Source organism: Bos indicus x Bos taurus, chromosome 19 (assembly GCF_003369695.1).
Source record: "Bos indicus x Bos taurus breed Angus x Brahman F1 hybrid chromosome 19, Bos_hybrid_MaternalHap_v2.0, whole genome shotgun sequence".
NCBI lineage: Eukaryota > Metazoa > Chordata > Mammalia > Artiodactyla > Bovidae > Bos > Bos indicus x Bos taurus.
The window spans coordinates 31,717,402-31,740,778 of NC_040094.1; the positions used below are offsets into that span (position 1 = coordinate 31,717,402).

The window sequence follows — 23,377 nt, forward strand, 5'->3', positions numbered from 1 at the left end:
TCTCAACAAGGTCCACACTGCATTTGGTTGATATGTCTCTTAAATTTCCTTCAAGCAGCTCCATCTTCTCTTCTTTTTTCTCACCACTTATTCATTGAAAAACTTGGGTCGTGTGTTTTGTAGCATTTTGTACACTTTGGATTTGACTGATTACATCCCTTTAGTAATTAGTGTCTCACATGTTCCTCCTTGCCTGCATTTCCTGTTACTTGATAGTTAGCTACAGAAGCTTTGATCCTGTAGAGCTTCAGGTTTGGGACAGGAACACTTGATAGGTGGTGCTGTGTGCTTTTTGTTGCATCACACCAGGAGGCACGTGATTTCTGGTTGCAGCTCTCCTTAGGACTGATTGGCGGGTTTCGGTGCTGGCAGTGTGATCGTGTGGAATAAACTTCCCCATCAGCCTTTCAGCTGATGCTTCTGGCCGCCGTCAGTGGTTTTCATCTAGACTAATTCTTTCATTTGGGACTGGTTAACTTGCATTTCTAAACATTTGTGGTTTTCTGCAAATAGTTGCTGTCTTCAACCAACAAACAGTTTGTGTTTGGGGCATATTGTCGAATGCATGTTACTGCAGTGATCATGTATGACTTAACTGCACCAGTGCTGCTGGCTGTGAGGTGCATGTGTATATATGCACACGCACGTACACAAGCCCTAATTGCACTTGTCTATACTCCAAGAGAATTAGACCTGGACATCTGTCTCTTCTTCTTACCCTGGAACATGAGTTAATCTGTTTCCTAACCGGGGTTCTTTTCAACTTATTTTTAAAGATCTCTCAATCTCTATAGGTAATAAAAAGCCATGTCAAATAATAATTCTTGTCTTTTTTTTTTTTGGTGAAGTTGAGGAACCAGTGGGCATGTGAGACCAGTTCTGCCAAATTAAGATCAGTCCCAAACCGATGCCAGCTTTGCTCATTAATTGATATTCAGCACTTAAGAGTGCTCAGCTCCTCCAGGCATTCCCTTCCCAGGACTTGGGAACCAGGATTAGTCATCCAAAGTCAGTTTGGTGAGAATAGAAGGAAATAGGAGTTCTCATCCAAGATATTAAAAAAAAAAAAACCGCAAAAGACATCAACACCCTGTGTTCCAGTTGGCAGTCACCTTCTCAGTGACTGGTTTATGCTTGTTCAACACGTGTCGTTATTCACCTTTCATTAAAATGACAGTTTCTTAAGTGGCTTTTACCTGTCACTGTCCCTGTTCAGTCACCCATCTTGTAACTACAGGATGAATGTCTCCCTGTGGTGGTGGTCTGATACGGCTTTGACCTTGCACAGTGGTGAATAACAAACCCGAGAAACCTCCATCAGATGTCTAGGGTAATGCAGCGCTGAAATAGAAAAAGTTGGTTGAGTGTATAAAAGATGATCACAAATCTTGCAACTGAAGGCAGTTAAAAATGCCAGTTGTTTTTTTTTTAAGCCGGAGGATGGTGACTAATGCTTGTGTCATGAAGTTCTGTCAGTTAGGTGCACTTCTTTAGTTAAAGTTTGCTGGCTAATTTTTTTTAGAGAACCTACCTAACTTCTAGCTATGCTTCGTTTGATTAATGTGAACCAAAGAAGCAACAAATTAGATCTATCAGGAAGTACGGACAGAGCCCCCAATCGAGACGTCTGAGTGAAGCTATTTGTCCTAAGGGTGTTAAATCAAAATTTGAGCTTGGATTATTCATTTATTCAAGAAATATTTGAGTCCCTGTGATATGCAGGTGCTATTATAAAAAGTCACCGGAGTGCTAAATCTAATTTCCAGTGGTCAGAAGTCATCCATATGAGTATGTAGGTTCTGAGCGTGAAAATGCTTTTGTTCAGATGTTGACCATGTCCCCGAAGAAGCAAGGGGTTGTTATATAATAAATGAGGTATGCTCTTGAGGACTAGTTTAACATTATATGTTGTAGGCCTTTTGGCCCCTCCTCTAACTATGGATGATATTTTAGAATTGGAGAAACTATCCTTGAAATATAGCGTCGCTTCTGCTTTAGGTGGCACAAGCTGAAGGCTTGCTCACAGGTTTGGGTAGCATAAAAATATCAATTTATAAATACTGGTGAAAATAAGGAAAGATTTACTTCTTGACGTTAACTTCTTTTGCCTTTAGTAAATCTTAATATTCCTCACTTTTCACTGTTTCGCATTTTGACACTGAGGTATTTTCTGACCCTACACAGTCTTCCAGCATCAACTGTGCAACTCAGTTCTGACACTGTCTGCCTGGGTTTAGCATCACATCTCACAGGTGAAAGGGTTCAGCCCCATAAAGTGGCCCTGACTTCAGATCCAGCTGCAAATGGGGTGCCCAGGCTGCACACATTTCTCCCTGGCTGACTGCATGTCACAGGGTTCCCTTAGCACCTCCCCGCCCCCCCCTCCCCCGCCAGGGTTCACTTGTTTGCTAGAACAGCTCACAGAACTCAGAAGAACACTTCACTTATGTTCACCAATTTATTATAAACGTGTGTAAGTCAGGAAGAGCCAAATAGCAGAGGCTAGGGCAAGGGATGGAGAGAGAGAAGGGTATAGCTTCCCTGCCTTCTCTGGGTGCATCATCCTTCTATCTCTTCTGTCTGTTTGCCAACCAGGAAGCTCAGAGCTAATTTTAGGGAGTTTTTATGAAACTTTCATTGCAAAGGTATGACTGATTAAATCGTTGACCTTTGGGAATTGAACTCAGTCTCCACACCCTCTCCCTTCTTTGGTGGTTGGTGGGTGGGGCTGAAAGTTACCACCCTCTGATCACTTGACTGGTTTTTCTGGCCACCAGCGCCCCCCATCCTGAAGTTCTGTATGCCCTCCCCACCCTCCACCTAATTAGCATAAACCCTGATGTAGTGGAAGAAGGCTTGTCATGAATAATAAAAGATGTTTATTACTTAGGAAATTCCAAGGGTTGTAGGAGCTCTGTCCTAGGAGCCTCAGACAAATATCACGTGCATTTTTTTTTTTTTTTTTAGTTATTGATACATCACAGATAGTGTCTGTAGCAAAACCTCATGCATACAGCAGACACATAGCTTTGAATCAGTACAGTTTCTAGACAGGCTAATCTGGAGTTAACCTGGAAGGAAGAGTGGGTACCTACCCACTGTCTCTTTGGCCATTGGATAGTTGATTTTCTGTTGTGAAAAGGATCAAGATGTCCTGTCTGAGGACTGAGTGGTACCTCCAGTGTGATGCTAAATTGTCTGTAAAAGAAACAGCTTCCTTTATCCTAATCTACTTGCTAATTTAGAGGATTAGTTGAGAAAAGTTAATTATTTATGACTGTGTGGGAATCCTTATTGGTATTTTAGGCTGATAAGGAGAGAAATTAGATGAAGAAATTAACAAAATGACAAAAATCTGGCTTTGTTGCATGAGAGTCTCTTGAACTGCAAGGAAATCAAACCAGTCAATCCTAAAGGAAATCAGTCCCGAATATTCATCGGAAGGACTGATACTGAAGCTCCAATACTTTGGCCACCTGATGCAAAGAAATGACTCATTTCTTTGCATCAAAATGATGCTGGAAAAGATTGAAGACAGGAGGAGAAGGGGATGACAGCATGAGATGATTGGATGGTATCACCAACTTGATGGACATGAGTTTGAACAAGCTCTGGGAGTTGGTGATGGACAGGGAAGCCTCGCAAAGAGGCAGACACAACTGAGCAACTGAACTGAACTGATAATGGTATTATTCTAAGTAAACTCTGTAAGGAGAAGTCAGATCTGGTTTTTTTAGGAGCTGCCCAGTCGAGTTCCTGCTGTTGGCTGAAATGGTCACCTCCTTAGCCCTGTGTCCTGGAACCACTCACTGGAGCTCTAGGTCAGTGGCACTTGCTTTGCCTTCATTGTGTCATGCACATGTTCTTTTCTTAGCACTGTGGTGCATATAAAAAAAGGTGTGAAGCACTGATTGGAAAAATACTGACTATATTATTAGAATATATGGTGAATGTGCTTGTTTCATTTATAGGTGGTGGGAAGTTAAAATGGTGATGGTAGGATGTTGTGGGTTTGCCACACAAGAAAAATAAATGTGATATAAGACCAGAGGGCACTTTGTTACCTGTTAGAGCTCAAGCATACCGTTGTGAGAACACCTGCACCTCTGCCTCCACGGTAAGGCTGGTGGAAGCTTCTGCGTGGCCTCAAGGTGTTGGAAACTGAAACAAGCCCTGTGACTCTTTTTGGCACAGTTTTCCTAAGTTTGCATATTATGTGACTTGTCCCACTAGAAGGAGGGCCACTGTGGATGGTTTTCCAGAAATCCTAACAGATTGGCGCATGCTGAGACAGTAACTTCAGACTTTGGGAAGCCTGAGGGGTCTAATGGGGAGGCCTGCCCATCTCAGGAGAAGGGAGCTGTCTAACCATCAGCGTAGAAAGTTTTGTTGGAGTTGATCAACACGGCGTTTATGTCTCACTTGTCTCCATGGGGCCCCTGTTGGTATGTTCACACGTTTGAGGCTTGAGAGCAAAATGCCCTGTGGATTTGGCTGAGTTTGGGGGGTTACGTGGATTTCAAGTGTTCTGCTGCCTGGACAAGGTGCTGGGAGCCGTTACTGACTGGTGTGCCGTGAATGTTCCCCTCCCTGACCAGGGTTCTCAGCGTGTGTGGCCACCGAGCTTCTGTGTGGAGGGAAGTAGGGTAGGTGTGTCGTGGGCTAGGCCTTTTGTACGGGGACCGTGAAGGACGAAGGTATAACGGAGATGCTCAGTAAGCTGGAGACATGTGAGGGACTCAGAATTCTCAGCGCCTCTGTCTGCCTCTCCCTCCGCGCTGGGACAGAGGTATGCTGACGGCCATGGCTGCCACCACTCTGCATCCATTTGGAACCTTCGCAGCTGGAATTCCCACTGTTAGGGTCCCATGGTGGCTGTGCTTGCACTGCCATTGGAGCAGGGCATTGTGGAGGGAGGGAATTGCCTTGGATAGCGATTCCTGTTTTCTTGGAGATTAAAATATTGTTAATTTAGCTGATTCCCAATCATTGGACCACCAGGGAAGTCTGCATACTTATATTTTTAAGGCCTTTTTTTTTTTTTTTTTTTTTTTAACGTGTTCTCTCGGCCTCAGCAAGGTTAGTTTTAGAGAATAGATCAGTCGCTTTTAGAAAGTTCTGGTGTCAGGAGCAAGGAAGTTATAATTAAAATAGAAAAGAAAAGAAAAAAAAAAACCCTTAGTGTAGAAAAACTGAAACAGAAAAGCAGAAAAAAATTTAAAAATCACTGATGATTTTAGCACTATGAATTAATTAACAGTGATGTTCTGGAGAGTGTGTATATAAATTATATACACATGTGCTTTAGTAAAATGATAGTTTATTAGACACATTACACACTGCCTGATTAAAAGGGGAAAAAAAAGCCCTTAAACTATTAACGTTAGTTCTAATGTTAGTAGTCTTTTGTGGTGTGTTTTCTTGGTGGTAGTGTGGTATTCCCAATGTGGGTGTGCCATATTTTTTATCACTCATCTAACACAAATATCTCTGCTTTGGATAACTTTCTTTGTTTAGTCTTTAACTTCCTAAAGGACGGACACTTAGGGATGGAGTTATTGGCTTAGCCATCAGGACACTTTGAGGTGTTCTGTAGGTATCACCCTCTAGAAACTGGGCCAGTTAACATTCATTCACAGCAGCGCATCGTTTGTTCTTTTGTTTGTCCGTGTTCGTCTGCTGACTGAAGAAGTGTTGAGGATTTATGTGTCTGGTGTAATTCTTGGGCCACTGAGGCACATGAGAAGTAGTTTCTGCACTGCTGGAGCTGAGGTGGGTAATGGACACCACCTGACTACACACAGCTGTGAAGGTGCAGCTGTGGTAAAGTCCCTTGGGGACCGCTGCCTATCATACCTTCATGAACTTTGATATTAGGGCTGTCTATTTATGTGTGGTATTTAAGGCAAAAATTGAATTTTATTTTTTAAATAAAAAAAATTGAATTTTATTTTTGGATGACTAGAAGAATTTGAAATTTTTTTTCATGTTAATGGCTTATTTCTATTCTATTTGTATTCTTTCTTTTGTTAATTACCCATTCATGCCGTTTGTGTATTTTCTAATGGGGATATTTGCTGTCATTGATTGGTAAGGCCCTTATACCCTCTCCTGGTGTGTCATTGCAGAAGGTAGTGGCTTCAACTGAGGCGCTGCAGTTCAGACAGAGGGCTTCCCTCTTTGCCTCTCAGTGACTCTGGGGTCCTCACAGCAGAACTTGGGTATGTGGAGGTCCAAAGCCAAGATTCTGTCTGCATGGTGGTGTGGACAGGCTTCTCAGGTCCTGCAAATTTTAGTAGAGCCTGGACATTTATGCTGTACTGGTGATCCTGGGAGGGTCTTCCTGAACTGGCTGGCTTCCTGGGTATTTTTGAGGAGTTTGGACTAATCAGGATTTGGCCAGTTTAGTTGGAGGAGTTGCATTTGTTTGCTGGTTATTGACATCCCGTCTGTGTTAGTCCTTATCACAGCAGTTCCGACACGTAAGGGACAGTTTGTAATCTTGGTTTTACAGATGTGTGGATTACTAGACCACAGAAATATCCCTCTTTTTATCTTCATCAGTATTTCATTGATGCTCACTTAATATCTAGCAAAAGTACTTTTCTTCCCTATCCCTCCCACCACAGTCCCTTTTAATTTTGGCAGGATACCAAAGGCAGTAGTCTTTGTGGGTGGGTCAGTGCTTTGTCCTTTTGTCCCCTCGCCTGGCAGACTGGCTTGCATATAAGTGTGACATTTCTGCACCTCTGGCTACATAACTTCTTTCATTGGACTTCCCTCAAATCCATCTTACACACACAAGTGTTAAAATGTGATGAAGGGGCTGTTGGTTTCTTAAACTCAGCACAGTCCAGTTTCCAGAATACTTACGTAAATGGGTGAGTGACAGTGTTTTGTTTTATTGATGAGAGCTCAGAGTTCTAAGTGAGATCTTATTAATTTTTGGATGTTGCTTACCCTTATGTACCAAATTCTGGAAGAGGAGGAAGCAATGTAATGTTAGCTGATAGTGGCTCGTTTAATGATTGGAATGCCTGGGACTGTGAGCCTAGAATGGACAAAGTTGCCCATTTCTCCTGATTCCAAGTCAATGTCCTTCCTCTCTTACTCTTTTGAGTTCATGATATAAGAGAGAGCACTTGTCACGGTAGTAATGGAGGCAGAAAAGGGCATGAAAGTAAACTCTGCCACTTTATTTCCTCATTTCTGAAGTTGTTTGAGGTTGCATAGTTGCAATTGTCTTCCTCTTTTCCGGTGATTACAGATAACTTGAAAAATTACTCTGGATATTCTGTTTTGCAAATGACGTTACTCGGAGCCAAGGGAGAAATGAGAATTTAAGGCAGTTCTTTTCCCCCACCCTTGGTGGGGTGCTCTGAACACTTGTAGATCAGTCGCTAGTATTCCTGGAGGTATGATAGGAGTGCTCTGTTGTAGTTAAGGTTCCCACCTACTCTTGGCCATGGTTCTGGGGAGTCCCCTGTGGTGGCAGGGTGCTTCCTCCAGAGAGACTGATCTGATCACCTTTCCATCATTTCTGCCAGCTCCTCTGGCATGTGAATAGTGGCTTAAAACAGCAACTGTTTAATTCTTCATGATTATGTTTGTTATTCACACGTCTGTGTTCAGCTCGTTGGTCTGCTGGGGCTGCTTCAGCTTAGCTGGACTGGCCGGGCCTTCAGGCCTCCCGCTCCATGTGCTCCTTCATCGTCCAGGAAGCTTGACTGACCTGCTTTCCATTTAGACTCAGGAACTCTGCAGGAGGGTGAGAGTGGAACCGGCAAGGGCACATCCCAGGCCTGCCTGGAGTCAGGAGGGGGACACAGATTCCACCTGCGATGGCAGGAGCAGCCGAGTCACGTTGCAGAGAGGCATGGACACGGAGCTGTGGTTCATTGGTGGCTATTTCTGTAACAGTCTACTGCAGAAACCACAGATCTGAAAGCTGAAAGATGTCTTCCTTTCAGCCTCAATATTCAGAGTTGTTCTGTGGTCGGAATTAGAGCAAAAGATACTCCTGGGCCGTAGTGAGTATGGATATGCTTGGACAGGTCCTCTTGCTTCAGAATCGCTGTTCTGATTATTCTTGAAGATCCCATGCTTGGGAATGCTCCTCCCATGAGAACTGTGAGGAAGAAATTGTAGAGTGATGATACCGGAAAGGTTGTATAAATGTCACTGGCATCCTCTTAAGGCAGAACTTTGAAACCAGAATTTCAAGGGTGATGCAGAAAGGTTGACCCCTCTGTCCTTGGAGTGGCTGAGTAGGGCTTGAGGCTGCTGAACCACCTCGGCCAGCTTCGGGGCCAGCTGTGGTTCTCATTTTCTCCCTGCATTAAACAGATGTCCTCATTGTCATATAAATTGTGGCATGAAAAAAGTCAGACAGCCTTGCCCTAAAGGACACAGCAGCGCTCTGGGAATATGACTGGATGAAGACACATACTGTTTTCCTTATCAGTCAGGGTTTCTGGGTGCAAACAGTAGAAACTGATTCCAGCTGATTTAACCCACGCTTTTTGTTGTCTGGGTCTGTCCCTGTCAGATTTATTCCAAGATCAGTAAACATGTGAACCTATTTTCTATATCAGGCACTGAACTTGGGTTTCAGGTATACAAAGACAGTCTTCTCTATGGGAAACTCCTTCCATATAAATAAGGCGTTTGACCTGCCTTGTTTCTATCGTACTGCAGATAAAGGGGGAGGGTCTGTTTATTTCTGTTGATTGGTTAGGAATTTATTATTTGGTGACAGTCTTACCAAAGGGAGGATTATAATCACAAATTTGTAGTCTTTCTTGATAGTGACTTTAAATTACTTGTAAAGCTATTTTAATCCCTGTTAGCTTCTAAAAATCTCCACTAGCCATCTATAGTATCCTTATACTCTTTTCTGCCTGTTGCAGGCAATAGAAAAAAAAAAAAATCCATATTGATCCAATATCCTGTTTGTTTGTAGTTTTGTCAAAATATCTGAATACATGGTGACAGGTTGCCTTTAGGGTTTAGTTTTTTGGGGCCCTTGAGAAAGAGAGGTAAAGACAAAAAAGATCAGAACTAAGAAAGGTTCTTACTTAGAGAATGAATATAGAGGAAGAGATGCTTAAACAAGCAAACAAAAAGGGTCATGCCTACATTCAGAAATAGCCCTTAAGGTATTATAGAAGCTGCCTCTTTCTACCTTACCGTCCACCTCACCTTTGATGGCCTTTCTGGGGTGTTCATTGTCCTCTTAAATGTGGGGTGCACTGCTGAGAATGGGTCATGTAACTCAATCTCAGACTCTGAGTCATTGCTGGTTATAGATACTTTGAACTTTTATAGAACTCTTTAGTGTATTTTGTTGGTGAAAGATCAAAATATATACTTGGACTGTTTTTAAGGTAGCTGCAGATGTTTCTGAAGTCGAGTGTGTTTAAATCTCATTTATGTAAGTTAAGTCACATTCTGTTCCTTGTGTGCATGTTCATTTATATAGTAAATGTCCTTTAAGGACCCTAATTTATTTTTGTTTAATGTGAATGCAGTGTGAAAAGGAATCTTTGTGTGTGTATGGTTGTGTGTGTATTATATAAAAATACTTATTTTCAAAAGAGCAGTTTGAGTAAGTTTTAATTATAGTCACATGTTTTATTTGCCTACAAAGGTTAGCTACTGTCCTGTCAAGTTGGGCTTTTGCAGAGATGGCCAGTTTGAGTGTCTGTCTTTGGACAGTTTTCACAGTGATTCTGTGTTCTGTTATTGTCCTTAGCATTTAATCTTTTATCACTTTTTCACCCTGCAGAGAATATGGGTGATGTACCAGTCAGTTTCAAACACACACATGACAGGTGGTGTTCAGCCTTTGATTTGGGGAGCTTGTAAGCATTGAGCTAATTCAAATTTATGATCACACAGGTTCTTAATTTGCCATATAAGGTGTCATTCATAGAGCCAGTATTTTGGGGGCCACCTTTTCTGCCCACTACCATCTGCCTCTGGTCCCTATGTAATTACATCTGTCCCACATGCAAAATACATTCGGCCTCCTCAACATTTCCCAGAAGTCTTGGCTCATTACCAAATCAGCTCAAGTCCAGACCTTGTTTAGACATCAGCTAAATCAGCTCACCAGTCCCAAATCTCGTCATTGGAAGCATCTCAGTCAGGTATGGGTGAGGCTCTGGAGTATGATCCATCATGACACCAGCTTCTTCTCCATCTGTGAACCTGGTAACTAGACGATGAATTATCTGCTTCCAAAAAATGTACAGTGGTAGGTTAGGCAGTGGATAACCATTAGGGAGATTTTCATTCAAAAAGGGAGAAAACTGAAGGCAGAAAGGAGTGAACAGGCAGTCACAAATAATTTCAGAATCTAGCAGGGCCTGCGAATGGTCCTCCACCTTTAAACCTTCCTTAAAGACAGTTTGCAGGACATGAAAGAACTTACTCATTTAAAGCTGCTGCTTGTTTGCTGCTGAACCTCTTCCCAAAGGTTTTTCTTCTACCAGTACTATATTTTGCTAGTGATTCTTTTACCTAGTCATCTGATCACCATATTATCATTAAAAGGATAAATATATGTGTACAAAAATAAAACCTCTAAACTTTTCAGTTTCACGTGAACAAAAGTTTTAACTGTTTTTGGTGTCACTAAGTACCTTTCATAATTTTTTCTCAGTTTTGTGTAACTTTTCATACCCTTGCCATTTTTTGTATTTTTTCTTGATTTGTGGGATGTTATATGTAGTTATATATAGATAGTTTTTGATTTTATATGGCAAGAATTTTCCAAGTCTTTATTTAACTTTTTAAAGTTTTGTTTTTGCATATTTAATACCTTTTGCATGTATAGTTTGAATATCCCTTCTCTACTTGCGATCAAATTAAAAATTATTATTACCTTTTTTTAAAAAGGCACCCAATAGGACAACTTCTGTGGAAAATTCACATTGTACTCTGCTTATTTCTGACAGTGGGCTCCTTAGGAATCACTGTTATCCTGTATCAAGGCATGTCCCTGGGAGCCGCTCCTGGAGCCCCATAGGAGCCCCGTGCTCCTGCCCTGTGGTCCTGTCCTGCCAGCGTGGTGCTCTCAGCCTTCCAGTCTCCTCAAAGCCCTGGGCCGAGTGGGTTGAGCCCTCTGACCCCTCTTCTGAATCCACTGAGGCAGGAAGGGGTTTGGATGGGAGAGATGTTGTTGGAATAGGTAGATCTGTGTATGATACATTGTGAAAAATGAATGTTGTAAAATGTATCCTTAATGTGTACATGCAACCAAGATGTACTAAAAATGAGGAAAAACCCAACTCTGTTACAAAATTTCCATATAGTAAACCCCTACACTAATGATTTTGTAAGATTTATTGACATAGGAAAAAAATGCATCTATGACTAAAGCATGTTGCAAATCAGTACTGTGGCCTGACTTTGATTGTAGAGGGAAAAAGATATCTGTGTAGAAAATAGTCTGCAATAGACAACGGTTATTTTGGGATAATTGGACTTTTAAGTGTATATACAAGTTTTTAAAACCCTATATACTTATAGGTGTATATATAATATTACATATTTTTGTTTATCTTTTCTGAATTTTCTGGCTTTTCTGTAAAGGACTTTTTAAAAAGAAATATAACATAAAACATTGATAATTTCTCTCTTCCCAAGCCAAATAAATTGCCCCAGAGAAATGATGGTTTGGCTTGCCCGTGTTATTAACTTGAAATTGACTGTTCCATGATGTTTTTAGCATCATGGTTGTGAAATGCTTTATATTCTTCACTCAGTTGTTCATATTGCATTTGAGGGGAAATGATTTTTATTAAACTAAAGAATTAAACCATAACACTGGAAAGGTACTGATATTTTAGTATTTTTCAATATATCTGCCGAGGAGAATGATTTTTATAGTGGTATTTTTACATGCAAAAGCCTTAGCACCTCTGAACAATATAAACTGAAAGCACTGAGTGCTGTTTTCTGTTCTTTTGGAGACAGTGAGTGATTTGTGGTTAGTAACAACGTTGGATCATTTTTATTTACTTTTTCTTAATTCTGAGAAATTCTTGGCCACCTCTCAAAATATTACATTAACTATATGTTAAAGCAGAATTTCCTTCGTCTTGGTGTGAATTTCTTATGCCCTCAGAATCCTACCTGTTTTATAGTACTTGAAACTTTTACTTTTTATTTGTTATTTCTTAGGTAAACGCAAAGCACTGAAGTTGAATTTTGCAAATCCACCTTTCAAATCTACAGCAAGGTTTACTCTGAATCCCAATCCTGCAGGAGTTCAAAACCCACACATGTGAGTATTCCTGGTAATCAAATAAAAGGCTCAACTCAAGCAAAGGTTTTAAAGTTATTGTTATTTTATCAATTTTTGCAAGTCAAGGGGTTGTTGTTTCTCCTATTTTATGGGCCATTTGAAATATTGCTATTTGGACTTAGAAAAGCTGTTGATCCTATAGTCTGAAGTAGGCAAACACAATTTTCCTTTCTAAAGTTTTACTTGAAGAAAAGAGCTGAAGATTCAGATACTTTTATACTGTTTTAATTTCTCTCACTGAACACTGAGAGTATTGTTAATACCCCTCCTTCTGGATTTCCAGTTGAGTTGTGAGTAGTATTCAGAAGGGTGGAGATGTGCACAAATCACCCCCACTCACAGGTGACAAAGCTGACTCCCATTCTGAACATACCTAGTGCCCGTCGGATTTCCGTGTCATAGTAAGTGGAAAGAGTATGTGCATGTCAATGTGCAGGTGTTAGTGATTCTTTAAAAACTGAAAAATAGAAATGACATTATCTTAATAGCACTTCACTGAAAAGTATTAAAAATATATTGGTTAATGTAAAACATTCTTATTACAATAATATTTTACAGAAACCTTTGAATCGAAGTGAAGTGATGTGTTAAATAATAGTGGCTTCTCCTCAAACCTGGCAGGAACATGAAGGGTCAGAGCCAGCAGATTTACATTTCTACTCATGTCCAGAAAGAAAAAAATTTCACCCATTTCTAGTATTGAGAACTATAAAGCAAGTGGTGGAGGACACAGTTAAAAAAGCTGTCAGATCCATTAGTTTATAGCTTTGTAATAATTCCTCAACACTTTGCATTCAGACTTTATTAGACTACAGATACGTTTATTCTTTCCAAAGAGGCGCGTTTATTGCTGTTTTCTTTTGAAATTGGGCATGCACAGTCACATTGGTAGAAGAGTGTCTTGCAGTAGGGATGCTGAAATATTTTTAAAGCATCAGTGTCTAGAAGGAAGGAATATATGTATGTGTATGCTCTTAGGCTTACACCTGTTACCTTAAGGGAAATGAAAGGTATTTTAAATGAAAACTGAGTAGCAGTTTATTTGGCTGGGCGTGGTGTCTGTCAGCTTTATTAGACTACTTCATTAGACTGTTGTTCCCAATGAGGTTTCTTGTCAGAGCTCAACCTTTTTACCTTCTCCGAAACATATTGAGGAAGGAAATTCTTAGTATTGCCTAATTAGTCCAAGCTCCAGCAGCAAGGAAACACTCAAAAGAACCTCCTTCCTCTTTTCCTAGAATTTCTAGTGAAAGCTAGTACAAAGCTAATTCCTGAACAAAGTCCATTTCTGTTACCTTGGTTGCTAATTGAACCTCATGTTTGACATCTGAGAAAGAAAAGATATGTAGTAATCGCCGAACTTGACAAATCTTTCTTTCATTTTTTTTTTTTTTAAAGCCCCCTTGGACAAAGAGAAAGACAACCTGATTTGCATTTAGAACTTAGAAAAACATTCCCATATCTGTACTCTCTTCTCTCACGACTTCTTCATGTCTAGGGGAATTCATGGACAATTTTTTTTTTTAAACAGTGAACAGTATGAAAGTAAACGTTCTTCCAAAATTTAAGTCAATCAGGTCCCTCCTTCCCCTCGGCCCTTTCTCTTTTTTAAACCTACTACTTCATAGTAGTCCTGTAACCAGCTAGGTTTCTTTCTTGTCTCTTCTCAGCAGGTGTTAAAAGTTAGAGAGGACACAGTAATAGACATTTTTACTTTGTGGTAGACTCTTTGGAACTTGATTCTGGTATGTACACGATTTAGACCCTGCCGTTGAGTTTTGTTATTGGCACTGGTCTGTACCTGGATTGGGAATAGGCAACTACCAAAATTGATACTCGTCAAAGACAGTTCTTCGCTGCTTAGTGGACTGGCATATCTCCTACCTCCCACCCACCTCCATGGGGCTCCTTCTGTGTCATCTCAGGGCTCATCACTGTTCAGGATAAGTTTGCAATTAGAAAATACAACTTGCAGTATGTAGGGGCTTTGAAAAAGATGTTTAGCTGCTCAGTCGTGTGTGACTCTTGGTGAGTCCATGGACGGTGGCCCACCAGGCTCCTCTGTTCCTGGGGTTTTCCAGGCAAGAATACTGGAGTAGGTTGCCATTTCCTCCTCCAGGGGATCTTCCCCACCTAGGGAAGATAGCACCTCTGTGCCAAAATGTTTCCTTCTCCTAAAATATCCTTGCATTCAGTGTTGTTTGTTTTTAACTTTAGTTGTAGATATAAATATAAACTTTAAAAATGAGCTTAGAGCACGATTAGATGAAACGTGAGCAGCTAATGAAGTTAAGCTTCGTCCCAGGCACGAGTTTCAGGCCCTTTTTGGCGTTGTGTGGGTGCAGGATTCTGTGGAAGATTGAAAAAAACAAGACAGTGGCCTTACTTTCTGAGAAATAGCGATTTAAATAAAATTTCAAGAAGACAGCGATTCGAGAAGTAAGGCATGGGGTAGTACAGATCAAGTGTCAAATGAGTGGTGCAGGAGGGGCAAGAGCACTTCCAGATAAACAACCTGGAGAATGTCACGGAGGACCAAGGTTTGAACTGGGTTTTGAAAGCCCCGTGGAGGAGCTCAGGTGGAGAAAAGGGGGAGAAGGGCATTCTGGTGAGTGTCGGTGCACGATCCATTTGAGGGAGCCGTGCTAGGTCCGTTTCACTGTAGCGGAGGTGCTACTTGCAGATGACATATTCCTCTCTCGCTTTGCGCACTATGTCCTTATTGTTGGTGTTCTACAGTTATATCAGAGTATGCTTAGGTTTGGGTCACCTTCTGTGTACTGGATGAATGGTTTTAGTCTGAAGATTCTTGTTCTCTGTTTCCGAGTTCCTGCTGCTTTTCTTTTGAAGATTCTTTCATGTTTCTCCTGTTCTCTCCTCCTGAAATGTGTGTTATTTCGTTTCTCTAAATTTGTATTCTGAATTCATATCCCTGAATTCCCCGCGTGTTTGACTTTTCTATTTTTTAATCTTTGTTTTCTTGCTTTATATCCCAGGAGATTTAAAAATTTTTCTGGCCCTTCTATAGAATGTTCTGTTTTGGCAATTGACTTTTATGTCTAAGAGTTGATTCTGGCTTTTTTCTTGGTATTTTATTCTTAATTTATGGATGTAAAATCTGAAATTTAAAAATTCTCTTCGGTTCTCTAGGTAATCTGTTTCCTCAAGGGACACTGTTTCTTTTGTCTTTCTCTTTCGTGTTAGCTTTTTTCCACATGTCTAGTAATTCTTGCTTGTCCATTGATAGTTAAGGATGAGGAACTTAGAAAGCTTATTGGAGGCTCTGATCATAGACGGTCAGCTGGTGGGCTTGCCTTGACTTTTCTGTGAGTGGTTTGAGTACTGGTTGTTAGGCCAGGAATATTCTAGATGCCATACTGAAGAGGCCAACATTTGCCGTCTTAGGCTTTGTTTTTTTCCAGATAGTATTTTTATTTTCCTTAGAGACATGTTCTCTTTTCATTTGGGGTTGAATGTGGGGGGACAGGAGATGCTGGGTAAACCTTTCTTTTAGAAAGAGTTTTAATCAGCTCTTGAGTTTCTGGGCCTTCTTCCTGCCCAGCTGTGGTTCCTTTCTAAGGTCATGTTGGAAGCACTACCTGCCTCTTGTCTTTGCTCTGTGCTCCTCTCTTACCATGTGTTGTGGCTGGCGATTTTCTATATTTCAATTTTTTTAAAAAACTCTTATTATGGAAAGCTGTAAATATATCCAAAACTGGAATATGGTAGATGAATCTTTATGTATTTATCAATCAGCTTTAGCAGTTAATATGGCCACTATTATTCCTTTGCCCTCCCTAGTTTTAACCAAACCTCAGACATGTTATTCCATCTACAAATATTTTAGGATGTGTTTCTAAGAGATAAGGACTCCTTTTAAAAAACACAATTATAATATTATCATTTTAATATCAAATAAGTGACTACTTCATCACTTTTTTTTTCCCAGGAGTTTGAAGCAGGAGCTTAACAAGGTTTTGTACTGCTCTTGGCTGGTACGTTTTTGAAACTGTAGAGTCCCTTCTCTTGGAATTCGCTAGTTTTGCTTTGTCTACATATTTCGGTGTGCTTCAAGGTATTCAGAAATTTGCCTAAATCTCTGTTTCTTTATTTCCTTTTGTTTTTTTAAGTCATTCTTTTCTTGTGTGTCCTTAAAGAATAAGACCACCTGAACAAGAAACCTTGGCTTTTATTTATCATTGGTTAAAATTATAGTATTTCCGACATACACACACAAAAAATGAGTGGTATAGTAGAGATTCTTGTACCTACAGCCTAGATATAACACATCTTTAACATTTTGCCCTTTGGCTCTTTAAATGAAAGATTAAGCTGTAAAATTACAGAGTACATAGGAAAATGAAAGGAAAAAATGTGTATCTGTCTTCCTTTACATTTCTATCAGGATTGGATCATACTCAGCACCGTACATGTTTCTGATACCCCAAGGGTGGTTTTACGAATGTGGCAGATGTATGCTGAAGTCATATTCTATATATAAAATTTGACAGGAACAGAAGTAGGTGCTCCACTGCCGTGGCCTGTGCTTTCATTGCGTCACATCTGAGTGACGTGTGAGTGCTCTCAGCGTGCTGAATCATTTGGAGTGCACCACATACCATTGTGATTCTAAAAAAACAGCCCTTTTATCTTCACAGCATAGCAGGATTGTAAAGAAGAAACACTAACTCAAAAGCTAATGTTGGAAATAAATAATGATGAGTAAAGATACATTTGGGGGTTTAAGCTAAACATTTTGAAACCATATGTTGTAAATTTAGGGGGCTCTTTTTCTATTGAGACCAAGAAGATCTCTAGGATCTGATTTATCTTTGTTACATTGGAACAGAAAAAGGCTCACTTGTGCCCTGGAACATCTAGGAAGTAATTTTAAAAGAAGTTTTGAAGTCACCAGTTAATCACTAGTGTTAATTCCATGCTGTGCCTACTTAATAGAGCTGCATCTTAGAATGTAATTATAAATGACGTAGGCTCTTATTCCTGGTTAAATTGTGGGAGCTTTATCTTCTCAACTTATTCTTTATGTTCTCAACTTATTATCTTGGGTCAACCTTTTCATTAATGTGGGAGTCCTGGTTTCTGCCTCAGCATCGTCGTGGTCTCTGTGACCGTGTGTCACTCAACTCTGATCTCAGTTCAGGCACTGAATTAGGGTAATGACTTACATTATTGTATATGGTGAATGGCAGGGAACAGGGGAGAGAAAATGAATAGGAATCAAGCCAGTTTCGTGCTCTTTTCTTGAAGTAAAGATCTCCCGCACGAGCCTGACAGGCTGTTTGTGGAGGTGGGAGAGACGTGTGTGGCGGTGTCCGCCTTTGTTCCCCAGCGTAGTCCCAGGACATCAGCGTGAGCAGAGAAGCGCTTTCTCCATTTGAAGTGTTTAGTCACACTCATTTGGAATCACAGTCATTTGGAATCTCTACGTTTCTGTGGTGGGGCTCTTTTACATGATGGCAGAAATATTTATAGGTACAAATCAGTGCATGTTCAGTCGCTAAGTTGTGTCTGACTCTTTGTGACCCCATGGACTGTAGCCCACCAGGCTCCTCCTCTGTCCATGGGATTTCCCAGGCTGGAATACCAGAGTAAGTTGCCATTTCCTTCTCCAGGGGATCTTCCCAACCTAGGGATCGAACCTGCATCTCCTGCCTTGCAGGTGGATTCTTTTTTTTTTTTTAATGTATTTATTTATTTTAATTGGAGGCTAATTACAATATGTGGTGGTTTTTGCCATACATTGACATGAATCAGCCATGGGTGTACATGTGTCCCCTCTGTCCCAAACCTCCCGCCCCATCCCATCCCTCTAGGTTGTCCCAGTGCACCTTGGGCTTTGAGTGCCCTGCTTCATGCATTGAACTTGGACTGGCAATCTGTTTCACATATGGTAATATACATGTTTCAATGCTATTCTCTCAAATCATCTCCCCCTCGCCTTCTGCCACAGAGTCCAAAAGTCTGTTCTTTACATCTGTGTCTCTTTTGCTGTCTTGCATATAGGGTCGCCATTACCATCTTTCTAGATTCCATATATATGTGTTAATATACTGTATTGGTGTTTTTCTTTCTGACTTAATCCACTCTGTATAATAGACTCCAGTTTCATCCACCTCACTAGAACTGATTCAAATGCGTGTTTTTAAATAGCTGAGTAATATTCCATTGCTGTGATGTGCCACAACTTTTTTATCCGCTCGTCTGCTAAGGGTCGTCTAGGTTGCTTCTGTGTCCTAGCTATCGTAAACAGTGTGCAGGTGGGGTCTTCACCACTGGTGCCCCCTGGGAAGCCCATGCCCCTCGGTGCTTCATCGTGTCCAGTGCTCCATACCTCTACGGACTGTAGCCCGCCAGGCTCCTCTGTCTGTGGAATTTTCCAGGCAAGAATACTCCCAGTTAAAAAATGCTAAATGTGTCAAAATCTGTGGGGTAATTACTTATTTTTGGCTGGCTTAGATTTACTGCAGCAAACTTCATTTTTCTTACTGTAGCAAAATATGGGTCACATAAAATTGAGCATCCTAACCATTTCTTAGTGTACAGTTTAGTAGCATTAAGTGCACTCGTGTTGCTGTGTATCCGTCACCACCATTCATCTCCAGAGCTCTTTTATTTTCTCAGACTGTAACGCTGTGTCCATTGAACACTGACGCCCCATTCCTCTTTCTTCTGCTCTCTGATAGTTACCGTTTTAATTTTATTCTCTGTTTCTTTGAATCTGATCACTGTAGATACCTCATATGAGTGGAATTATACAATACTTGTTCTTTTCTGTCTGGCTTATTTCACTTGACATAATGTCATTATACTCCATCTGTGTTGATACGTGTCAGAATTTTCCTCTGAGGGCTGAATGATATTTATTATATGTATATATAACATTTTGTTTTCCATTATCCATCGATGCCATTTTGGTGTTGCTGACTTTGTGGTGAGCAGTGCTACCGTGTGAGGTAATCTTTCACAGCGTTTGTTGTGGTACATCTCACAGTTCAGAGGGGTCTGATCTCGTCCTCCGTCCCCCACTCCACCTCAGCCGCGGTTCCCCTGGCGGTTGTGGTGCCTGGAGGGTCGTGCTGCCAGGCGTGACTGAGCTGGTCCTCTGTTCCTCTCCACCCTAGAGAGTCACTCGTGTAATCTTAAGCCGGAGGTTTATAGCTGAGGCATTGGATGTTAATTCTGGAATATTTTTTTAAAGAAACGAATATGATAAATGCTGTTGATTTGCCTGTCTCCTGAAAATGAATTTCATTTTGGTGTTTAGTTTGGTGTTCCCACTAACTAAACTAAATCCCTGGTGGTTCATATGGTAAAGAAGCTGCCTGCAATGCAAGAGACCCGAGTTTGATCCCTGGGAGAACGAAATGGCAATCCACTCCAGTATTCTTACCTGGGAAGTCCTATGGACAAGAGGAGCTTGGCGGGCTTCAGTCCAAGGGGTCACAAAGGGTTGAACACAACTGAGTGACTAACACTTTCTTGGTGCTCCCACAGCATGGGAGGCTGTGGCAGGTTAGAAGCAGGTGAATGACAGAATCTGACTTATGTTCTGCGGTGATGATTCTGGCTGCTGTGTGGAGTGTGTTGGAGAGAGGCTAGAACAGACTTAGAGAGACCCAGTAAGACTGCACTGGTGTAGCGGAGATGTGATGGGTGGTCATGATGTTAGGTGGATGGCAGGGGAGGTACAGGAAAATGGACAGATTCTAGAGATTGGGGGAGGTAGCATTCATTAATGAAATTGGTAATAATTCGAACGTGGGTTGTGAAGAGGGGAAGGCTTTCATGGTGACTTCCAGAATTCTGGCTTGAATGACAGGTTCAGTGGCTGTTCCTGGGATGAGGACCATTGGGTCTGGAGCTTTAGGGATGAGGGAGCACAGACAAGCAGGAGTTCAGCTTGAGGTATGTTAAGTGTGAGCTGCCTGAGAAAGCTCCCAGTGGAGATCCCAAGGAGGTAAACATGGCACACACTCTGGTGTTGAGACTGAAAGTGTGGTACTGAGAGGGAAGGGTGCAGGTCGGGGGTGGAAAGCGGGGAGCTGCCGCCAGTGGATGAGACCGTCGGTCCAGGGCTGGACCCTGAAGAAACGTGGCGTTCAGAGGTTGGACAGGAGGAGCAACAGGCTGAGATCGGAAAGACCCTTGAGAGGCAGGAATTACATCTGTAAAGTGTGATGTTCTCGGAACGGAGCATCGTTTCTGGGGGTGGGGGTGGGAGTGGGGGTGGGGGATCTGCCGAGCCTAGTGTTCTGAGGGTACTGGGAAGGCTGTTTCTACTGGTGAAGACTCCTGAGGTGCACTTTTAACTTATCCTGCTTGGGGGGATGGGGTATTAGCTGCCAGTGGAGATTGGAGCCCAAATGGGGAAAGGATCTTATGAAAATTTGTAACCTGCTGGTTTAGGGCAGCCTTCCTACCCTTTCCTGTAAAGAGCAGAGCCCAGAAAAGCCATTCCAGTAATAAGCCTTAAGTACAGCCGACAGTGATCAGCTCTTAGGGTATGTGCAGCAAGATGTAAATGTGAACGTCTGTTGCATTCTATTACTCTCTTCCTTTGTGACTAAAAACAAAGTACTTCTACTTCATAAATCACTACTTCAAAATGCTGCAGACTTGTACAGTCAGTACTTTCTGTTCACTGAATATGAATATCAGAATTTGAATGTTTATCTTTGGATTGTTTGAGCGATTCTTCTAGAAAATCTTTCCTTTTTCAGCTTTTCCTTTTGCCTCATCTTGGATCTTAGCAAAGATACTCATTTTGTTAGTAGTGCCAGGAAGCAGGCAGTTTCCATGGCAACCGACAGATTGCGTTTACTGTGGAAATTTCCTGAATTAACAGAGCTGCATTGCAGAAGGATGCATAAAGCAGTGTTCATCTAGAGATCCTAAGAACATGGACACAGAAGAACAGTTGCAGTGCGGTGCAGGGTATGTGTTCCGTTTGTTTTCCTGTCTGAGGACGCTTACGCATTCTATCTATTTATATGCTGAGGAGAGAGTGAAACAGCTTGAGGCATTTTAGTGTGTGCTTGCTAAAATCAAGGAAGCTCTGGGAAGGAGGTGGAAGGGATAATTTGGGAAGAAAGAAATGTTTGACAGCATCCGGAGGAAGTCAGGGTAACAGTAAATGAAGTAGAAGAACATGATAATGAAATAAGAGGAGAAAACACATTTCCAGCTGATTAGATAATAAAGGGGTCTTATGAGAGGTAGCTGTGGACACAAGAAGATACTTATTTATCAGGGGAAAACGAGCAGGCCTTGGCAGGCTCGGGGAGTCACACTTTCCCATGCAAGCAGGAGGCCGCTGCTGAGGTAACGACTGCCGCTGGAGACCCTGCCACTGTGAGGGCACCCGAGCCGGGTGGCATGTGCGGCCTCGTGCCCTCACCACCCTGCACAGGGAGAAAGGGGGGAGCCACAGAGGGGTCTCTCCCAGGGCATCTGGGCAGGCTTTTCCAGAAAAAGCAGGAAGTGTATCTCAAGATTAATTCCTGGAAATAAAACTATAGGATCTGGGTAGATAATTGAAATTTCTTCTCCTCCAGAGCATAATTGTAAATTTGAAAGAGAAGCGATGTGAGAAATGAATGGATAGGACTCAGATCATTTCAATGATGAGTGATACTTAGCCGACTGGATGTCATTTAGATTACGCAGTCAGCAGACTGCAGCCCGTGGGCCAGGTGTGGCCTGCTACTGTGTTTTTGAAAATCAAGTTTAATTGGGATGTAGCCATACCCATGTAGTCATATGTTTGCCGCAGACACTTGTGTAGATGGCAAAGCATGACGTATTTATTGTCTGTCCCTTGACAGAAGAAGTTTGGCGGCTTGTGATTCAGACAGCATGTGGGATTCCTAGGGCTGCCGGAACAAATTACCACAGACTTGGTGGCTTCAAGCAACAGGAAGGTGTCCTCTCAGGTTCGGGAGGCCAAAATCTGAAGTCTTGGTGCTGGTGGGGCTGTGCCTCATCCAGAGGCTCCAGAGCCCGCCACCCTCCCCCCCCACTCCCAGTCCTGTTTCCAGCTCTGGGAGCTCCTGGCATTCCTCGGGTTTTGGTTGCACAATTCCAGTTGCCGCCTTCCAGACCTCCCTGTGCCTCTCTGTGTGTCTCTGTTTTCTCCTTTTCCGTCTCTTATAAGGACACTCATCCTTACATTTAGAGTCCTCCCTACTCCAGGACAGTCTTCTCTTGAGACCATTTTCCTACTTACACGTGTAAAGATACAGTCATCTTCTGAGGTTGCAGGGGGGACATGTCTTCTCTTGGAGCCGTGATTGAGCCCACTGCACGTGGTGTTGCAGAGCTGAGCTTTGGCTTCTTGGACCACGTGCTGCGTTACGAAAAACCGGTTCCTGGCAAGTTTCCTTGGGAAACCTATGAGGCAGATACTCTGAAGTAGACTTGTTGACCTGCTGGAGAGGACATTAAACTAACTTTTCAAGGACAGGACACACAGGCGCAGTTGCAGTCACAGCACACGGCCTCTGTGATGCAGACAGAAGCAGCTGGGCGGAGGTGGTCCTGGAATATTCACAGGAGAAGTGCTAAAACATTCCTGGGAAACCACGAGCATCATCTGCTGTTAAACATCACCATCCGTCTCTCCTCAACTGCCACCCCCTAGGAAACAGCAGAGTGAATCTGGAAATGTATTGAGAGGTGGTTGGAACCAAAATAAGAACCAGCGTTTTGAGAGATTAGACTAGATTGTGACAATGGGAAGTGTGTACATGATTTAAAATAAGTAAATTTCATACACGAGCAAGTGAACAGAACCATTAGTTGGAGGCTTGACTCTGGTTGGAGAGCCTCTGTGTTGTCAAGAGAGCGTATAGACTGTTGGCCTGGGCAGGTGAGGCCAGTGATGTCTCCTTTACCTTCTGAACGCATTTATGAGCCATGGTCGTGATGGTGGATTTCTGTCCCTTGGAAGCCTCAGTCAGCGTGTTTGGGTCTATTTGGAAATGTTTCAGCCGTGACACCTGCCTGTAGTGAAGAATCAAATGTAGACAGGGGATTCTAGTGAGA

General features: G+C 42.0%; 1 protein-coding gene across 3 annotated transcripts in view; it reads left to right on the plus strand.

Moving 5' to 3' along the window:
• Positions 1–23,377, plus strand: part of MAP2K4 (mitogen-activated protein kinase kinase 4) — a 77,946-nt gene that overhangs the window by 17,382 nt on the left and 37,187 nt on the right. For 2 of the 3 annotated variants that reach the window (XM_027519685.1, XM_027519686.1), the window contains one exon: positions 12,190–12,292. In XM_027519685.1, the coding sequence (XP_027375486.1) occupies positions 12,190–12,292 (103 nt within the window). Of the gene's footprint in view, positions 1–12,189; positions 12,293–21,172; positions 21,269–23,377 lie in introns of those variants that run through there. The other variant, XM_027519687.1, reaches the window with a different exon arrangement.